Below are 21,428 nucleotides of genomic sequence, written 5' to 3'. Positions count from 1 at the left end.
ACATAACCCACGTACTCAGTCACTCCACAACAAGTACAAATATGACTCTGTCATTGTCCATGTTGGTGTGAACAACCTGAGACATACCTCACTGGACTACATGAAAAGAGACATGGAAGAGCTCTCCGATCTTGTAGCCCAGGCAGGTATGACCCTAGCCCTGAGTAGCATCCTGCCATTGCCCAGAATGATACTGCAGTACAAAGACAAAATGATTGACTTCAACAATTGGCTAAGATTCTGGTATCATTCTAAGGGGATCCAGTATCTGTCTGCCTGGGACGACATGGTCAACAGACCATGATGCTTTGCCAGAGATGGCCTGCACCTGTTACCCCTGGGATTCTGGATACTGGTTAAGGGTGTTGCCGCCCCTATAGTGCCTTTTTTAGGCAAGGTTCAAATGACAAATTCACCACAGTAATAGGAACAGGCAAACAAAACATGAGGGTAATGCTACTCAATGCTAGAATTCTAAATCTCAAAATGCACTCACTCGAGGCACTCCTTAAGAGGGAGAACATTGATATCTGTGCAGTGATTGAGACCTGGTTCAAGACTCTAGAGAGCACCCCTGCATTACCAAGCTATAACTCATACCACACTTTTAGGCCATCTAACCTGGACCAGAACACCAAAGGTGGACATGCATCCATATTCATTCAGGATATCCACACCTCCAGGCTAGTTGCGCAGCATAATGCAGCTGAGGTTATCCAAGTGCAACTAACTCTGGGCAAAACTGCAATCCAAATTGTAGCTTGCTACAGATCCCCCACTATACCCCAGGATTTCCATTCCTCTTTTCTTGATATACTGGAAAATATTAGGGTTCAACCAAACACCCTAATAATGGGCAATTTCAACTACCCCACCATTAACTGAGAAAACTACTCATGTAAAAACTCCTTCGCTCAACGCTTTCTGGAATTCATAAATTCCAATGTCCTTGATCAACTTATCCATACCCCTACCAGGGGCAATAATATCCTAGACCTAGTCATTACCAACATGAGTGACCGGTGTTCCAAACCTGAAGTCAACTACTTGTTGGTCAGATCCGACCATAAACTAATCACCCTAGATAACTGCATCCCACCCCCACCCACCATTAAGGAAACCATGGTAAAAAATTTCTCCAAAGCCAACTTCATGCTTCTTAAGACAGAAGTGGTGAACTTCATGACACCCATGCAGATGGACAATACAGTTACGACTGCTGAACACTACATAAATGCACTCTATAAGCAATTACACAAGTGCATGCTATCCCAAACAGAACCAAGACTCTGTCTTCCAAAAAAAGGAAGCCAATCTGGTGGTCCCCTGCCATAAACAAACTCCACAACAGAAGGAAGAAACTGTTGCAAAAGAGAGTAAAATCCCATGAGTGGAGGAGCTCCCTGGTCAGCCTCAGTAAGAAGCTGAGGTCCCTTATAAGATCCTCCAAAGCTAGCTATGAAAACAAAATTGACACTGATTCTAAGGGCAACCACAAAGCATTCTATAGCTTCATAGGTTCATAGGTTCATACTAGGCTATCTGCCCGAGGGCATTTACAAGCCTAGCCCATAGTTTTGTGGCTTACGCCACCCCTTTAGTATGGGGAACTATACCCATTATTTTGCTGTGCCTCTGTCGAGCAGCGACACTGAGGTAATCCCTGGGGTATATCTGCGATCTCCCATCCATTGGTCAAGATCTCTCTTGAACAAGGCCAGTGAGGTGCTCTGCCTCACATATACCGGGATTTTATTCCACAGCATAGGGAGTCTTTGGGTGATGAATCTATCCCTCCAGCACGCCCTATTAATAGCAGTGTCGAGGTTTAAGTCTCCGCCTTGTGGCTCTGACGGATCTAGATTTTTGAGGTGAAGCATATTCATCAAATCTGGGTTTGACATGGCCTTGTATGTTAGGCAAAGGTGACCTCTGAGCAAGCGGTGTTTACTGAATAGAGCTGGAGTTCTTTCAGTCGGGCAGCATAGGACAGATGTTTGAGACCCTTTATCCTTTTGGTGAGGAACTTTTGTGGCCTCTCCAGCTGCTGCAAGTGTCGGGTCAGATACATTCGAATGGGGCATTGTACTCAATCATTGGTCTGATGAGTGATGAGTATAGGAGACTATGACCTCCCTTGATCTAGATGAGAATCCCTTCATGATAAGGTGGGCAATGTAGAAGGTCTTCCTAACTACTTTAGCTACATGGGTGTCGAATGACAGACTACTATCAACCTGGGTCCCCAGGTCCCTGATAACTTGTTCTGTGCTCAGTGGATTGCCACCTATTTGGTAGCTAGGGGTAACCTTGTTTTTCCCGAAGGGTATGACTATGCATTTTTTGGCATTTAACTTTAGGCCATGGCTCTGGCACCAGTTATCCGTTTCTGTGAGACCCTTCTGAAGGATATCTGTGTCAGATGTGTTTTCTACTATGGCGCCAGTTTGCAGTCATCTGCAAACTTTGTCAGCCATAACCCTCCTGTGTTTGCTTGTACTTCAGAAAAGTAGATGCCAAACAAGAGTGGGCCCAGGACCGAGCCCTGTGGTACACCACTTGTGACAGGCTTTGAGTCTGACATGGTGCCAGCAACTCTGACCCTGTGGGTTCTGTCACTCAGCCAGTTTGCAACCCATCTTGTGATGTATGGGTTAACATTTAAGCTGATGAGTTTTTCAATGATACCCGAGTGGGGTATTGTATCAAGGCCTTCGCCAGATCGAGGTAGGCTGTATGGACTGCCTTTCCCTCATCAATGGCTTTGGTGACTGTTTTGAAAAAGTCAACCAAGTTTAGAAGGCATGATCTGCCTTTGACAAAGCCAAACTGGGATGGATCCAAAGTCTGCAAATTCCCTATGTCTTTATTTATGAGGTCCATTATGATCCTCTCCATGGCTTTGCAGATAAGGCTTGTCAAGCTAATGGGCCGGTAATTTCCAGGGTCAGTGGAGGCACCGCCTTTGTGAAGTGGGACCACAGTTGCAGTGCGCCACCCCTGGGTAATGCATCCAGAGGTAAGACTATGATTAAACAGCTGTCCTAGCTGTGGGTTTAATTCTCGTTGAGTTCGTGGAGCACACAGCCGGAGACACCATCAGGTCCCATGGATGCTGTGTTTTTGCTTTGGAGAGAGCAGTTCTCACTTGGGCTGGAGATGTTTGGGGCTGCAATCGCTGGTATAGATATCTCCTTTGGGGAGGGGAGAAGTTTGCACTGAACCTGTCAGCCAGTATGTTGGCAATGTCTGTAGGATCAGTAATCTTCACATCATTTTGAACTAGTTCTGAGCATATCTGGGAGTTTCCTCCCAGGTTTCTAACATAGCTAAAGAAGGCCTTATGATTGTCTTTGAGTCTTTAGCTATTTTTCTCTCAAAATTTGCTTTGGATGATTTTATGAGAGCTCTTAGTTTTTACTTATAGTGATCAAGGGTGTCTTACCTTTAAGGATTTTGCTCTATCTTGTAGTAGCTTCCTCCTTTTGTTGTAGAGTTTGTTTATGGCTGGGGTCCACCAGACTGGACGCTTGCCTTTGGTACAAAGAGTCTTTGTTTTGCTTGGGATTGCCTTATCCATGCAGTCCTGCAGGTGCTGGTAGAAGGCATTTGTAAGTGATTCAGCGGCTTGAGTACTGTTTTCCGCCGGCCTTAAAGGAGACCACACTAGTCTTTAGAAGTGTGAAGTCGGCTTTTGAGAAGTTCTTTACTGTGGTCTTTTTATTTCAGGTGGGTGGGATGAGGACCTCCAGCAGATTAGTTTGTGATCTGATCTCACCAGTGAGGGGTATACTTCGTGTTGAACATTGTGCTCCCATGTTCGTGATGATGAGATCAAGTATGTTTTCTCCTCTTGTGGGGATGGTGACTAGTTGTTCCATGGCATTTGAGTTTATGAATTCCAGGAACTTTTGGGCTAGGTGTTTGGGCTTGAGTAGTGTTCCCAGTCTATATTAGGGTAATTGAAGTCACCTAGTATGATGGTGTTTGGTGATACATTTATCCCTCTAGTGTTTTCAGGAAGGCCATGTGAGGTTCCTGAGTTTGTGAGGGTGGCCTGTAACATGCTACAATTTGCAGAGCAGTCTTGCCTATGGTTAATTGCACCTGGATGGTCTCCGATGCATCGCGCTGCCACTCAGTCTTGAGGTGTGGGTGTCCTTGATGAATATGGATACCCTCCTTTCTTGGTATTGTCCGGATTTTGGGGCCGAACGCATGATAAGAGGTAAAACCTGATAGTGCTGGGGTGCTCTCAGGAGCCTTGAACCAGGTTTCTGTCACTGCACAGACATCGATGTTCTCCATACTGAGAAGGGCCTCGAAAGTGTGCATTTTGAGATTTAGACTTCTGGCATTGAGCAGCATTACCCTTAGTTTTTTCCTTTTTGTGTTCTAGGGTGGTAGGTTTAGAATTTGAGCCTTGCCTAAAAAGGCACTATGGGGTGGCAAGAGCCTTTGCCAATATCCGAATCCCAGGGTGACAGGTGCAAGCCCCCTTGCAAAGCAGCGTGGCTTGTCCAGCATGTCATCCCAGGCAGACAGACATTGATCCCCTTTGAATGACACCAGAGTTTAAGCCAATTGTTAAAGCTGATCATCTTATCTCTGTATTGTGGCATCATTCTTGGTGAAGGTAGGATACTGCTCAAGGTCAGGGTCATACCTGCCTGGGCTACATAATCAGAGAGCTCCTCAATGTCTCTTTTCATGTAGTCCAAGGAGGCACGCCTCAGGTCGCTTACACCAGCGTGACAATGACTGAGTCGTATTTGTACCTGCTGTTGAGAGACCTGAGTGCTTGCTATGTGGCGGATTCTAGCGCCCGACAGGCAGCTTACTGTGACCTTCTCCTTACTCAGTCTGGTGAGCGGGACGCCAGTGTGTCTGACTATGGAGTCACCAATGACTAGTGTGTCTGGCATTGTGTTTGGCCTTAAGGGCTGTGACTGTTTGACACTCTGACTGTGAGGTCTATGTGTTGCAGGTGTTGTGTTCTGAGGTGGTGGTTGTTTGGGTGTCTGCTTTGGTGGCCTCTGCTGTTTTGGTAGATTTTTGATCAGAGCCGAGTATGTCTTTGTGTGCTTATGTGTATGATTTGAGGTTGTGATGGTACTATGTGAGACTGGGTCTATAGTGTGTGTGGTAACCTTCTCCTCCTGACTGGTCTTGCCAGTCCTATGTTGAGAGAGCTCAGCCTCCAGTTTGGCCGTGATAGTTGCATCTCTCGCATGTATTTGTGTTTTGTGGGAGGAGGAGAGGGTTGTTCAGGTACATGAGGCAATTGTAACATTGCCTCAATATTCCCAGGTTCACCAGCTGAGCAGGAGAGGACACTAGCAACTGATCCCTCAACATGCTAGAAGGACTAGACAAAAAAACTTTAAAAGAGATTCCGGGGACGGGTGACCGAGAAATGGGGGTTTGCCTTTTGGGGTGCTATCTATAAGAGTGCCGATCAAGGTAATAAGTACTGTAGGAGCAAGTGCTAGGTTTAACAGATAGAGAAAAGTCTACTTGGAGTCAAGTAGAGATGATCTTTCCAGGTATTAGAGAAAGTGCTAGTAACAGGGATGCTTAAAGGTAAGATTGAAAAGAATGCACTCTGCAGTGTGCACTAGAGAAGTTAGATATGAAAGTAGGTAACTTGAGTTTTACCTGTTTAAAAAGTTAAGGTTTAGTGGAGAGTTACTATTTTTAAAACAGCAAGATGGACTGAAAGGGGGCTATGACAAGAATCTCAATGGCAACACCCAGATCTGCTCTGAGTTACAGTACAATTGGCATGAATATTACAGAACCAATTGATATTGCCAAAATTCTGGCAGATAGGTTCAGTGCTAACTTTACACCCCCCCCCTCACCCCCTAAAGTGCCCATATCTATACAGGAAAAATGCAGAGTCCTTGTAATCACATCTAATGCAGGTAAAAGCTGCACTCTCTAAAACCAAAAACACAGCATCCATGGGACCAGACAACATCCCAAGCTGCGTTTTACACTAACTTCAGAACGAACTGGCTCTCCATCCAAGCAATATGTTCAGTCATAGTCTCACATCAGGCTTTGTGCCCACTGAATGGCACACAGCAACAGTTATCCCACTCCACAAAGGGGGAGCCACAACTGATCCTGGGAACTATCGCCCTATTAGCCTGACAAGCCTGGTCTGCAAGGCCATGGAGCATATCATCATGTAACTCATAAACAAAGACATTGATAACTTCCAAACTCTGGACCCCACCCCGTTCGGGTTTGTAAAAGGCAAATCATGCCTTCTGAACTTGATCAACTTCTTTGAGGCAGTCACCAGAGCCAAAGACGAGGGTAAGGTGGTTCACACAGCCTATTTTGACCTCGCCCAAGGCTTTTGACACCATCGCCCATTCTGGAATTATAGCTAAACTCACTAAACTAGGTATAAATCCCTACGTCACAAGATGGGTTTCCAACTGGCTCACTGACAGAACCCACACTGTAAAAGTTGCAGACTCCAAATCTGACTTCAAACCAATGACAAGTGGAGTACCACAGGGTTCAGCCCTGGGACCTCTCTTGTTTGGTATCTACATCTCTGAAGTACAAACTAACACAGATGTCCTCTGGCTAATGAAGTTCACAGATGACTGCAAACTTGGAGCCATAGCTGAGTCCCCAAATGATGTGGACATCCTACAGAAGGGCCTCACTAAGACAGATGCCTGGTGTCAGAGGCATGGCCTCAAGCTCAATGTCAAAAAGTGCATTGTCATCCCCTTTGGTAAAAACTATGCACACATGAATTACCACATAAACGGCAGTCTACTTAACACTGAATGTGTGATGTGTAATAAGCGACCTTGGGACCCAGGTGAACAGTAGTCTTTCCTTTGATAATCACATCACCACTGTAGTCAGGAAATCCTTCGATGTGGCACACCTCATCACAAAAGGGTTCTCATCCAGGAAAAAAGAGGTCATTGTTCCCCTCTACTCGGCATTCATTAGACCCATTATAGAATACAATGCCCCTTTTGGAATGTACCTCACAAGACATCTGCAACAGCTGGAAAGGCCACAGAAGTACCTCACAAAGAGGATTACTGGCCTCAAACAGATGCCCTGCACTGATGGTCTCAAAAAACTCCAGCTTTACTCCGTAGTATATCGCCTACTCTGAGGTGATCTCTGCCTAACATATAAAGCTATGTTAAACCCAGAGCTGTTGGACATGCTACACCTAAAGAAATCCCATCCCTCCAAGCCACACGCTCTAGGGACCTAAACCTTGTCACCACAATAAACAGGATATGCTGGAGGAATAGATTCCTGTCCCAGAGACTTCCTATACTCTGGAACAAGCTACCCATCTATGTCAAGTAAAGTTCCTCATTAGCACTCTTCAAGAAAAATCTTGATGAGTGGATGGGAAATAGGAAATACACCCCGGGGATCACTTCCGTGGCTCTGCTCGACAGGGGCACAGGAAATTAACTTTTTTGGGTGGCGTAAGCCAGGGAACCTTATTGGCTAGGCTTACTTAAGCCCTTGGGTCGATAGCCTAGTACCTACCTATGAACCTATATATATATATATATATATATATATATATATATATATATATATATATATATATATATATATATATATATATAGAGTTCCCCTTCATAAGATCGAATGAATGGAAGCTCGAAATGCATAAGCTCGATACCAGAATCTCGAACTTCCATTCACTCGAAATTGTGAATGGGAAGTTTAGGGTTAGAAAAAAAAGAGTTCAGTTACCTTTTTGCAAGGGGCTAGGTCCCACTGTACCCTTGCAGCTGTCATCTAAGAGCTGCCTGACTGTACCATAGCGAAGGACTGGGAAATCTTCCGTTTTGCGCTTATGCATATAGCTTGGAACGGGAGATTTCCCTTTCCTTCAGTGTAGTGCAATCTTGAAGTAGGAATATTTAACTAGGGGGGGGGGTGCAGGGGGGCAAAGCCTCCCTGCAAAAACATTAGTAAGGTGTTTTTTTTTATTTCCCCTTCACATTTTCGAGTTTCTGTAAACTCGAGATTCTGGCTTTGAGGTTATGAATTTCGAGTTTATAGGAATTCAATCTTGTGAAGGGGAACTATATATATATATATATATATATATATATATATATATATATATATATATATATATATATATATGTGTGTGTGTGTGTGTGTGTGTGTGTGTGTGTGTATGTGCAGATACATGTACATATACATATTTAGGTATGCTAAGATCTCGGATTTTTAATTGCTGTATCCATTTGTTATCTGAGCCAATCTATTTTGCTCCTTTTGCAGTCATGGTATAGTCTACATAGGAAAGTGTAAATGTAAACTGTATGGATAGTTTACAGTAGCTAATCAACCACCATGTTATGCGGAGGAAACAAAAATAACTGCAGACAGCCCATGCAGCATACGGGGAGCATACAAGCTTTGCACGGACTGTAACAAGAAGGCAGGGCTCAACACATGACCTTTGAACAGTGAGGCAGAGATCATAAACACTGGTCTGCTGCACTGCCAATGAAACTCATGAAGTGTATAGACTTACTGCTATGTGTGAGGCATTGCTAAAATCAAAATGATTATCAGAGAAAAGCCGGGCACTTCACTTTCTAATGCTGAGGACTACAATGCTATTACAAAAGACAAAATGTGATGTATAAACTTTGTTATAAATCAAGAAATATGCAATACTCACTGTGCCATCCATTAGCCACTGTTGAAAATGTGACTTTCCAGGCTGTGGACGTTCTACAGTCTCACCTAGTTGTAAAATAATCCAGTCAACCAGTCTTGCTTCTAATTCTGTATCATATTTCTGATCAATTTTCTCCTGCACTTCTCGACTTAGGCCATAGCTTGGTCCTCTGTTAGCCATCTATATCAAAAAAGCAAGAGATCAAAACAGCATTCCATCTTCATATCACATTCAGGTTACTATCTTTACATAGAATTACAAAAAGTTGGTAGAGCCCATACAGTATTTTTAACATTCTCTGAACAGTAAATAACTTGATATTTGTTTCGGGACTTCTAAGGCTTTCTTATCTGAGGGTTATCGACAAGTCGGTCTAATAACTGAACTCATGCTAGCAATCTAAACAGCTTGATGTTATGTAAAACAAGAGGACATTGGCTTTAAGTGAACATCAAAATGTTTAAAGAGATTACATTCACACATTAGCTAATGTAAATGAGCAATATACTACAGTAATAACTTTGCTGAGTGCACATAATAAAGGAATCATTAATAGCTCAGTTAAAAATGTTGAAACTCTACTTGTGTTTTTGAAAATTGGAAAAAGGCAGACAAAGATTCTTAAGAAACAAAGAACAGAAAAGAATAAAATCTGTCAGGCAATTCAGTTGGCATCAGTGGCAGGGACATTCTGTCAGTCATTGCTGAAGACAAGATAATGTTGAACATTTACAGGATAGTATAACACATAATTGAAGGAATTCAGAGAGAAAAAAGGTCTTGTGAAACATATATATCTCTCAAACTTTTAGAGCAAGAAATCTGGGAGGGACAAAGGCCCAAAAATAGGGACAGATTTTAAATATTGCTCATACAAACAAAAAGTTGCTAGAATAATAGGATTTTGTGTTAATATGCACTTCCTGAAAGATATAAACCCTGAAACTCAAACATATGTCCTTATTTAGTGACTTCAATCTTCAGTGATTTGACAGAAAACCACAATTTTTTTGAGGAACAGTCTAAAATTATGAGGCAAAAATCTGGACAGTTGAGAGCTATGCCTTAAAGGGTCTATATTAGATCAGCGAACGCTTAAAAAAGCGAACGCTGATTGATCGACCTTATGTAAATGAAAGCTTACAATCTCAAACTGTCGCTGATCCAAAACACATACACACAGCACAAGCACACCAAACAAACAGAAATCCACACACATACACCTAAAATCTGACACCTAACCCTACACTAAACTATGCCCACACCACTAACTATCCACTTACCTTAACCCAAACCCTACCCTAAGGTCCGTCACTATCACACACTCATCTCACCTGCTCCCTAACCCTAACTCAACTAAACCTAACCCTAACTCACCTAACCCACCCTAACACTCACATCCACACAATCACACACTTACCTGAATCCGACCTGTAACTTTCCACCACAGCACTGAAAATACCGAAGCAACAGAAACAGACAACCAAATTCTTTCCCTAGGAAAAAAATTTGGGTTTCTGTTGCTTCGATATTTTGAACATTCGCTTAAATAAGTTCGATCAATCATTGTTTGCTTGTTTAAGCGTTCGCTGATCTAACATAGACCCGCCTTAAAGAATCGTGTGGAAAAAATCTGAAAGCAACTGTTAACAATTAAATAGTAATATGGTTGCAGCTGAGCATGTGATGTTACTGATTTAGGTTTCACACAGACCGTGGTGTAGTCACATGAATATAGTAAATATTGAGCTTCTTAGTGTAGGCCCAGGTAGCAGCAGGTCAGGAAATCTGGTGGATCAGTGAAACAACATGGGATTTAGCAGTGGATCAGTTCCTTTTTCAAAGTCTATATAAGTATTATAGCAAATGGAGTAAAACATGGAATGAAGGTGGGAAAAGGTCTTTAACAAAACTGGGGAACTTACTACAGATATTGTAATTTAATTTCAGAGAAATAGTATTTGCAATTAACCTGACAGAAAATGCGTATGTATGCAGAGTACAATACTGACAGGACATATTTCAGCAACAAAACATAAACAACCTGATGCAAGCAGATGACACTAAGATATGGAAACATTATAGGACACAAATAAAGAAGCACAGGGGGCATTTGAATGCAGTAATTTGTTGCATCTTGTAAAGACATGTCATTATCTGAAGCTTTACATCCAGTCCTGAAGACCTTTCCAGAAAAGGACAAGGTTATCATTTGGGCAATCCAGATTGCAGAAGTAAAGTCATAAAGAGTTTACAACAAAAATGAAAAGGAACACACACATATAATTAGAATACTCAAACAGGATTCATACTTGTTACAGCCCAGCTATTTCCAACCCACACACACACACACACACACACTTTTTGTGAGGTGATAAAGTCTCTCAATGGGCTTGGTGTGTTTTGTCATACATTTGTTACATCAAGTGTTTTGTTAGGAGGATTGTTTTGTTGAACTCTTGGCTCATCGCAGGATGCTGGCATTTGTTTTGCTGGTTTGCTACATATTAGGAAGTTGAATTTTGCCCTTTGCTCACTGCTTTGCCATCTCAGTGTTGATATATGTAATTAGATGGGGTTAATGCAGCTTCCCACATGGAGAATGCAGGTGGACCCCCTGCATAAAATGTTGTTTATGGTTTTTCTTTTGTTTGTTTCTTGTTTTTTGTTTTTTTGTTATTTTGATTAATTGAGTATTTGTGGTCAATGTAGTGTATGCCAATTTAGTGAATAAGTGACAAAGTGAAATGTAATCCTCTCAATATGCTTAATGCTCATCCCCAAAGCCATCTACCTCCTCAGGCTTATTGCTGAATGTGATTCTCTTGTTGAGCTAATATACATCATGCATATGTACGACTGACAGTTGTTTGGGGATTTTTAGGATTCCCTAGAAAGTTCTAGGTTATTCCCAAAATCTGTCTACTTTAAGAATTTTGTTTCTAATCATTTTCTTGGCACAGTAACTAAGAAGCATACTTATGAAGTTAAGATTTTTGCTGTTGTCCAGTTAGGGTCACAGAATGGAATGTGAAAAAAGGACTTACCATGGGACTGCATCCAAGAACTTGAATGGGACATTTATCTCCGTCTTTCTCTTTAATTACATGAGTGAGTTATAGGGCAGTCATCATGTTATGAAGGTGCTAGTTTAGTAAAAATGAAGCTGAGAAAACCCCATACAAATGCACTGAGAAGTTTCACATTATTAAACGTTTTTGGATGAGATTCCCTTATTTATAAAGCAACATTAACTTGTAATATTATAAATATATAAGGACATGCTAAGTGCATTATTCTGATACTCCAGAGTCCCATGCAATGAGTCACATTTAGCACATTAATACAGATTTTGCATCATGTATGCAGACAGAGTATTTGTCCTACAACAGTTCATTGGCATAAATGTGCTAAGATAGGATAATGTTAGCAGCTATATTAGTAATTGTCTTTTCCTAGACTACAAGATAGTACTGGGCATCATCTTTTACATGGATACCAAATTAAGTCGTTACTTCACAGATTGACTTTTGCCATCTGATGACTCATTAAGTCAGTTTTACTGCACTGCCTTTAACATCCCAACTCAAAGAATTATTAACATATATGTCTGTCATATGGCTAAGTCTTATTCTGAACATAATATAAAGGAATATTAAGCTGTTTAACTTGGTTATTAGAAAGACAATGGCCTCTGATCTTGTTACAGGGCAATAATAATGATTAATATATATCTAAACTATCTGTGCATTGTTTAAAATGCACTATGACTCTGTCTTCTGCTCCACAAATCTGTCAGTGCTGCCAACATTAAATAATGCACATTATATTCCAGTCTCCTAAAGCAGTTCCTTATTTGCTAGTTCACTTACATGAGAATGCATTGTTAAGTGGTCTGATTCCTGGGCTGTTTCATCATTTTCTTTGTCAAAACAGCAGAAAGGCATAAAATATAAGTGCTCTGAAGGGATAATCTCTTTAAAACTGGGAATTCTGTCTATAAATTGTATTGACAGCAGATTCTATGTAAATTATACAGACATAAGAGCAATCCTGCTTTCCTGCTTTCTGTGTACACTTGATGTCTTGCTTGCTATTATAGCACTAAAAGGCTTTTTACTTAATTTTCCATAAATGACACTACCTGTCATTATGTCTTTCATAGACATCAGAAAAGGGATGATTTTGTTCTCATAAACTACAGTAAGTATCACTTTTAGCATCACACAAAACAATGAGAGATTGATTTTCCCCATGCGACTGCTGTCATCGCCACGCCCAACATGAAGCTAAAATGGAACGCTATTACCTGAAATGCAGAGTCTGCACAGCATTTGTGCTGATGGTCATGGGGGCAGTCCTTATGTTCAGCCTCTCCAGCACCTTCGAGAAGCACAATCATGCAGTTTGTCATGCAAATTCAAGACAGTTTTTGTTCTGTGCACTTCAGTCTGGTAAACAAAATCCAAGCGAGTAAATTCCTTTAACATTTTCTGTTCTGATTTGTAATTTGTCGGTCTTTTCTTTTCCTGTGTTTGTTTCACCTTAAGTGAGCTACAGTTTCAGAGTAATTCCTAAAAGCATTAGTAAGTAATCTATATTACTGCTTCAGAGCAATTTGAAAACCAGTGATAATTAATCTACCAAATGCCTTTCCTACTACCATCATTTGCGTATGTGGTAACTTATTCCATCCTGTCTTCTGTATCCTGTAGTACAGTGCATAATTACACCACAAATATTCACATTCAGAAATAACTCCTTCATTTATAACTGATGAAATAGTTTAAACCTGCAGTAAGAGAACTGCATCTTTTGCGGCCCACTTAACAAAGAGGTCGATTGCCATCTACACAGGCATCTGCACTAATGGAAGATTATTGCTGGATCATTTAAAATTTTCCATATTAAGTCTAATCATGAAAGAACTAGATGCATTCCAGTATCATCAACTGACTGTAAGGATGACTGGGAACTAACTCATTTTTATGATGTGTTAGGTTAAGACTAATAAAATATAGAAATACATGGAGCAAGATAGAGAAGTTACTGCTTCCATTTACTTGTTCCCTGAATGTTGCACCAGGTAAAGAAGACACTGCTTCCATTTACTTATTACCTGAATCTTAGAGAAGTAAACACAAAAGTCTGTCGAACACATGCACACATAATCACATCCATGGTACTGTCAAAAATAATAAACTTTCTCTAGGAAGAAAATTGCAAAGCACATTTAAGCATTAATATTTGGTTGCAGATTTATATGGCTCCAAGGATATAGATATATGCATATACATGTACATGTACATATACATATACGTATACACATGCATATGCAACAACTAACTCTGTTCCTAAACTAGGCCAGAGTTGAACACTTTCATGACCCATGTGGGAGAAACTCCCATAAGTGTGATACCTGATAAGCAGAGGTATGCATTCCTGATGTCTCCAAACTTGCATAGGGATCCATTACCAGTCCCTGGAATGTTCAGCACTGTACCTAATGCAGGATGTCACAACTAGGCCCTTCAGATAAGAAGATCAAGATCATGTAGTAACAAATAAATAAATATCAAGATTTTGTAAACAATGTGATTGCAAATGGAATTCCTGTGCAAATTTTGCAGCAGAGGAGTATTATGTTGGTAATGTAATGTAACAGTAAATATCTTGGATGCACAGCTTTTCATTAGCTGCAAACTATTATTTTTTTGTGGTGCTTCCAGTCAAGGACATTATTACAGTCAAGGTAGAAAGAGATCAAGGCACATGCAGTTACAGGCTTGACCCTAGAGATGTTTGGAGATTGGGAAAAAAAAAGACTTTATCCCAACCTACACCTGTTTCCCAAATGCCAGTCAGCTATCCAGGAAAATGCCAAGATGGTGTACCTTTGAAACAAGCTCAGATCTACTCCCACCACAAAGATTATGTCAACATCGGTTATAAGATACAATTCAAGCTGAATGCAGATGACTTTCTTGATAACCTTTCTTAGAAATTAAAGGTTTAAGATAAGAATAATGAAACATCAGATATGATTTCTTGATGTTCACGGTAACAAACGTTTCAACCAAGGAAATTAAAGCAATCCCAGAACACAGAGAGGATGCCTGAATATTTATATAGTTGGTCCTTGCATGTCATAGCTTGCAACCATTAACCTTAAAAAGCAAGGGTTGATTTTACAGGTTAAAGCAGACTTGCATGGAATGACAGTCAGGAATGTATCAACTTCAGAAATGTCAAACATGGAACAAGAAGAAAGACATGCCACACTACAAACAGAAGTAATGCCCCTTGAGACAGATGGAGGAAAACTAAATCTTATAGAGGTAACCTTGCCAAAAAAGTAGCCATCTCACTGTTGTAAGAAAAGTCCCATTGGGTAATGAGGCAGATGGGGAGTGCACAGTCTTTCTACCATCTGAAGTAGCCTGGCCTTGCAAACATTCAGGGACTTGAGCTTTCACTGAACTGGGAAGAGGCACACTGCATTGAACTAGTTACCATTTCACTAGTAGTACAGTTGTCTGTCTGTTCTGTGCATCGATAACAGTTAGAAGCACAGAGTCCATGAAAAGTCCTGCAAAATTAATATGAATACACTTCCATGGCACTGAGAATCATTCCCAATTAAGCAACGGCTGACAGTATCACTCCCAATGGGCAAGGGTACCAGTGGTACATTTTGCACCATTTGGCATATGGTGCATAGTCTTGCTATCTATAATTTGCTTGTTCATATTAAATGACCATATGAAGCAGTAATCAAGAAGTTTAAGTTTTACTACCCTCAAATTCCATTCTTGGATAGTGTCTATTACCCTGGTGTACAGCTATGAATGAATTTCCACTCTGGACCACAGCCACATCTGCTGAGCATTATATAGTTGCAATTCACTAGATATCATCTTTGGCTCTCAATTTGCAAAAATCTCACACCTGGCTTCTTTAAGGATAAAGGCTTTCATCAGTGAAAATTGTTCAATGACAGCAGCACCATGCATGACCAGTGGAATAGTGGTGCTCAGCTGTTCTGCCTTCGAATGTTTTAGATGGGATAGTTTAACTACATCACTAAGATGCTTGACCTTTACAGTCACCATCATAGGAATCTACTCTTGAGAGCAATGCCCAGTCTTGGATGCATGTTGCTGTTATTAGTGAGGCAACTGCCCATAACAGAAAATTCCCTCATTGAAAAACTCACATTTGTGTGTGTTGTCTCAAAGTACATATTCCTTTCAGCTTGTCTAGAATGAAAGGTAGGCTTAAAATGGCCCTTCAGTGCAGTTATCCTAGTATGCACCTATGAAATTCCATTATCGATTATATTCCTGCACTTTCCAACCTTTGAATTTCTACCTCAGCCTTGGGTCAAAGTGCTTTATGAAATGATGGCATGACATTTTTTTTCTTTCTGACTCAGAAATTACCTTTAAATCCATCAAGGTTCACATTTTTTGGTAAGGATTCATACATCAACTGGGAACTGTGACAGTTTTTCAACAGTGACCTTGTCACTGCTCTTCTGTTCAGATATGTAATGTCTTGGTAGAGTGCTAATTTACCTTAATATTCTACGCCCACTATATGACCAGAGGTGCCAGCATTCTGTTCAGCATATGTAAGTGTACCCTGTGCTTCACCATTGTAAATTACACTGATTTTCTATCATCAGGAGCTACATTTTGTCTGTATATGTCTTCAACTGTTCTGAAGTTCTTTTCTTTGGAATCTTTGAGAATATTTTCTTATAATCAGGAACAAAAATTATAGACAGTATTGCCCCTGTGGCTTTTTTCCTTTATTAATTCTATGCCTGTTACCTTTGAGTGTCCCCTATGGTTTTATAACTATCATCAGTCTCACTGTGCAGTTTCAGACATGCTAACCCATCTTTGCCAGTTTTCCATCATACTCCTGTGCCTCCCCATCAGTATAGCTATATGTACTAGCCATTGTAGCCTTGTTTGAAGATTGACAATTGTTCTATGCAACCTGTGTTTATCAAAGGGAAAAATTATTTATTTGCCACACATACATGTGTTCACATGTTCAGCCTGGTTTTTCATGTGGCATTATCTTCAGCCCTTTCCTTTCTGCCAATAATTAAAGAGCTGATCAGATGTTTTCTGCAATCAAAATATTTTAGTCTTTTATTATGCCTGATAGAAAGAGACCTTATGAAATGTTTACTCAATATTTTTCCTGTGAAATTAAGATTTCCACTGAAATTGCAGTGTTGTATAGCACACATGTACTGTTACTTCTGTTTCTGATAACACATTTGCATACTTTCAAAATACATACTCCAGAAATCTGCCCCTTATGCAGCATTTAGTTATAAGTATTTAAACTGTTATGCTGACATCCTTACTGTAACATGTGTGCATCCTAAAGCAGGAACTCCACTGCCTACGGTTTCGGCACACATACCCATATACGTTTTCACTCCTCAACCCACCTCACTGAGACCTTCTTGGTGGCTATTGTATGTGTACCCAATTGGCCCATTCTGTCTGTCTGTGGTGTGAGAGCCAAGAGAGCCCTACGGCCCATTTGTTTCTGCCATGGAATCCAAATCAGTCCTTCTGTTCCTCTTTATTAAGAGTTGGATGGTAAGTAGTAGGCCAGCATCAGGTCCCCAGGCAGTTTACTGACTCACATTTGCTGCCTGGACAGGTGGAGGATGATGTTTGCATGCTGTCATTTATAATTCTCCTTTCCCAGGCTCCACAAAGTAGTGGTCCATACTGACAGCATGAGACAATCTGGACATTACAAGCAGTTGATGCATCCAGACATCACTAGGTATTGTCAGTGCTATGGGCCCAGCAAGCTACTTCTCCTGAGGATAATCAAGCTGGCATCAACTGTTCAGGCTTATCCTCCCCTGCCTGGCACCTCAGAAGCTCAACATGGGTTGTCTCAGTTGCAGTCAGAGTTTCATGCTTCTGTGCCAAGTGGCTGGGGCTGGACATCTCCTCTGTGCTTGCATTCTTATGCTAAATGGTCCTCCATCACCACATATCTACTGCACATTATATGTTTTTTCCCTCTGGCAATTGTGCTTTGACAGCTGGGTTTCTTAACATGTTTCTGTATGCATTATCCCTTATCACTATCCACCATAATTGTGGAGGTACCCTCTCACTTTATCCCATCACCAGGCCACCCTCTATAGGGGAAAAAGCCTCTAGACTACTTACATATGCATTTTCCCAGCACCAAACATAGTAGTAAGTCAGGATTATCTGCCACAGTGCAGTTCTAATGCATTTTCTTCTTTATACCTTAATCTCCCTGAGTTTAACATGTAGTGGCAGGTTATGCATACCATGTGTGTGGAGAAACTATGGATGGGATAAGAGACTGTTTCGTTGAAGAAGGTGAAGAGTTGGGCCCAGTGATTATTTAGAGCACCTTTTTCAACATGAAAACGCCATGCATATGGTACACTTTTGTTCTTTCTTAGCAGGAAATGGTTTGTAGGAAATCCCAAAATCTGTAACTAAATTCTCATTACATTACATTTCATCAAAATGCTGCAGAAAGGTAATAGATCCTTATAATCATAAATTCATCCAATTTTATTGGCTAGAAAATCTTCAAAGTCAGCTTGCTCTCATTACATTTTAATTAAAATACGGTGATGCAGTGATGGTAAGACTAACTTTTGAAGTAGTGACTGCTGTAGTACATTTCTGTTATTAGCACAGTTACATAGCAATTTCATTGCATAGCATTTATCCAGGGTAGTTTTGTGTGTGTGTGTGTGTGTGTGTGTGTGTGTGTGTGTGTGTGTGTGTGTGTGTGTGTGTGTGTGTCTGCGCGTGTGCGCGTGTGTGCATGTGTGTGTGCACGTGTGTGTTTGTGCAATCTTTCTACAAACTACTAAGGGTTATTTTATGGCACATTAAACCAAACCAACACACAAACATTACTGAAAGTTGAAAGAATGCATTGTGACATTGTTTTCATTCCATAATTTGCCTTAAGCAGCTTTCATAGCATATACTTCTGCTTCAGAAATGCCTGATATGTAGCTGATGTAAAGTCATTTTCTACTAGTGATTATACATCAAATATGGGTCAGCTACCTTTATGCAGTACGCAAAGTCTTACAAAGAGTCCTAGAATAAAATTGTAGTGCATGATGCAACCCGATTATGCTCCAAAATTGGAAAAAAAGATAAAGCTGCAAAATTAACTGTAATAGGAGTTTTGGAGGTATGTAACAATTATTCCACACCCCTTAGGCATTGTTACATTTGGGTGTCATTCAGGTTCATACTAGGCTAACTGCCCTTGTAGGGCATTTTAAGCCTAGGCAATTATCACATGTAAGAATCAAACTTTACACCTTGTGTTTGTAAGATAAACACCCTAACCATTAAGCCACATTTTTTTTGTAGGGGGATGCACATACACACACAAACACAGCAAGTGGGCTGCAGTGAGATGAGAACCCCTACCTATCTAGTTTTACACACTACAGATCACAGTACTTAATGCATATGCCACAGCTTAAGTCTAATAGTATACAGAATATGATGCACTCAAACCCAGGACCATGTGCATGGCAGCCCTACACTTACACCTGTTACCATAAGAATAAGAGACATCCCTTCATTCTCAACTGTCCCTAAATATCTTATCTCATATTCTATCCACAGACGTTTATAGCCATCAGTCTGTAAATAACTTATTTAACAAAATTAGAACAGTATCTGTAAACTGACCTAGGCAGGCTTTTTATTTAATTCTTGCCTAGGCCTGCATTCTTCAGCACTATTCATTATCTTTGATTTATAGCAAATGAATTATATTAACAATCATCACCTTCTGAAAGGCCATTCTTTACTCCTTAAATATGACAGCTGTGAGCACAACCTTATGCTTACAGGCTCTTAAAGCCTGAAGGTAACTGTGGCAGTTATGGTGTCCCCCTACAACTTCATCAGGCCTGACTTACAAAGGTACCATCAGTCATACTTCAAAAGGAATGTGACAAAATAAGTGTTTTGTAATCTTCATGTCCACAAACTGCCAGGACACACTGTTCTATGAATATTTATGATTTGCGATGTTTGTGATTTGCTGGTTTCTAGTTAACTAATCATATTTTTGCTTCTTTATTCTCAGATTTTATTGCAGAGATGTTTTAACTAATTAATTAAATAAGTAATTAAATAATATTTGTTTATGGGGGACGTTCACTGATTATTATTGATCTGTTTCAGGCAGGATGAAGCACAAAACATTTCAGAAACAAAAAGGCAGAACTGTAACCAATAAAAGAGTAGTTCAGATTGCTTACTAAGACAACTGTATAAGAAAATTCTAGTAAACAAGCAGAATGTAATGTACAATATACAGAGGTGCTGGAAGCTGTTGAAGACTGGGGGCAGAGGATGAGAGGGGATCTTAGGGATCTAAAAATGGGAATATTTTAAAACGATTTACTACCACAACATAGGTTCACTTGGAGGACAATTTAAGATTAGCCAATTTCCCTTTTGATGCTTGAATTAACATTTCCTGATTGGTCTCACCTATCCCATGGTTGATAATTGTATATTAGCCCTAGTGAGAATAACTAATCATGCCATAGATTTTGAGGGGACCCATGTAAGGGATACAGCATTTAAGAACTGTCTTATCCATTAGTGGCATGAGGGGCAATCCTGAAGTACATTTTCTATTACCCATCCTTAGATCCAAGTTGCATTTGAATATGGACTGAGATGAACTTTGTTTTACTTGACTGGATAGTCTGTTCTGGAACAGTGGTAACCTCTGTGATATATATCCGTCTCTCCCCAACATTCAGTTTAGATACCCGGCCTGAGTATTTCTGATGCCATTTGACTTGCTGATGTTCAGTGGGTCTGTCAGTATTAGGTCAGAGGATGCCTTGTATGCCAGACGCAGGTCACCTCTAAGCACTCTATAGGATACTGAGTAAAGTGATAAAGCTTTGAGGTGGTCCATGCAAGACCTGGACTTGTATACTTTTAGTAAGGTATCTCTGTAGGTATTCCAATTGTTGCATTGGTCTGGACAGATACATGCCAAAGTGGGCATTATACAAAATGATTGGCCTAATGAGGGCTTTGTAAAGGAGGACAATAACATCTCTAGATCTAGTCACAATCAATTTGTTTATAAGCTGTACAAATATAGAAATACTTAATGACTTTGGGCACATGTTGGTCAAAAGTTAGGTCACTGTACACACAAGTTCCTAAATGCCAAACAACCGGGTCACCTCTCAGGGGGTATTGTCAGTTTGGCCATTCCCTAGAGTAGATGACTTCCTAAAGGATGCGATAATGTATTTTTTGGAGTTTAGTTTCAATTCATGATTCTGGCACCAGCTATTGTTTGGGACAAACCTTCCTGCATGATTGTTAAGTCATTTTGGGATTCAATAACTGCTCCTAGCTTGCAGTCATCTCAAACTTAGTCAGCCAAAGCCCTTTGGTATTTCCTTTTACTTTTGAGATGTATATGCCAAACAAAAAAAGTCTCAGCACTGAACCATAGGGGACTCCATTGGTGACTGGTCTCTTCCCCTATTTTGATCTCCTGCATCCTGTGAGCAAGTTACCAATCCAACTAATGATGTGTTGCTCCTAGATTATTCATCTTTTGTACTACACCTGAGTAGAGGATTGCATCAAAAGGCTTGGCCTGGTCAAGGTAA

The 21,428-nt window shown here is 40.5% G+C and overlaps 1 protein-coding gene across 2 annotated transcripts in view; it reads right to left on the bottom strand.

Moving 5' to 3' along the window:
* The window catches only part of TAGLN3 (transgelin 3), a 389,325-nt gene that overhangs the window by 220,899 nt on the left and 146,998 nt on the right, over window positions 1-21,428 (bottom strand). Inside the window, exons 1-2 of one of the 2 annotated variants that reach the window (XM_044072508.1) lie at window positions 13,020-13,038; window positions 8,711-8,890 (exon numbers count right to left, since the gene is read on the bottom strand). In XM_044072508.1, coding sequence (XP_043928443.1) covers window positions 8,711-8,890 — 180 coding nt within the window. In that variant the 5' untranslated portion in view covers window positions 13,020-13,038. Of the gene's footprint in view, window positions 1-8,710; window positions 8,891-13,019; window positions 13,039-21,428 lie in introns of those variants that run through there. The other variant, XM_044072509.1, reaches the window with a different exon arrangement.

The sequence above is a fragment of the Protopterus annectens genome, chromosome 5.part0, assembly GCF_019279795.1.
Source record: "Protopterus annectens isolate FY-2018-M chromosome 5.part0, PAN1.0, whole genome shotgun sequence".
In the NCBI taxonomy this organism is placed as follows: domain Eukaryota; kingdom Metazoa; phylum Chordata; order Ceratodontiformes; family Protopteridae; genus Protopterus; species Protopterus annectens.
Note: the sequence above shows the minus strand (reverse complement) of the source record. Positions and strands in the feature narration are given on the sequence as shown.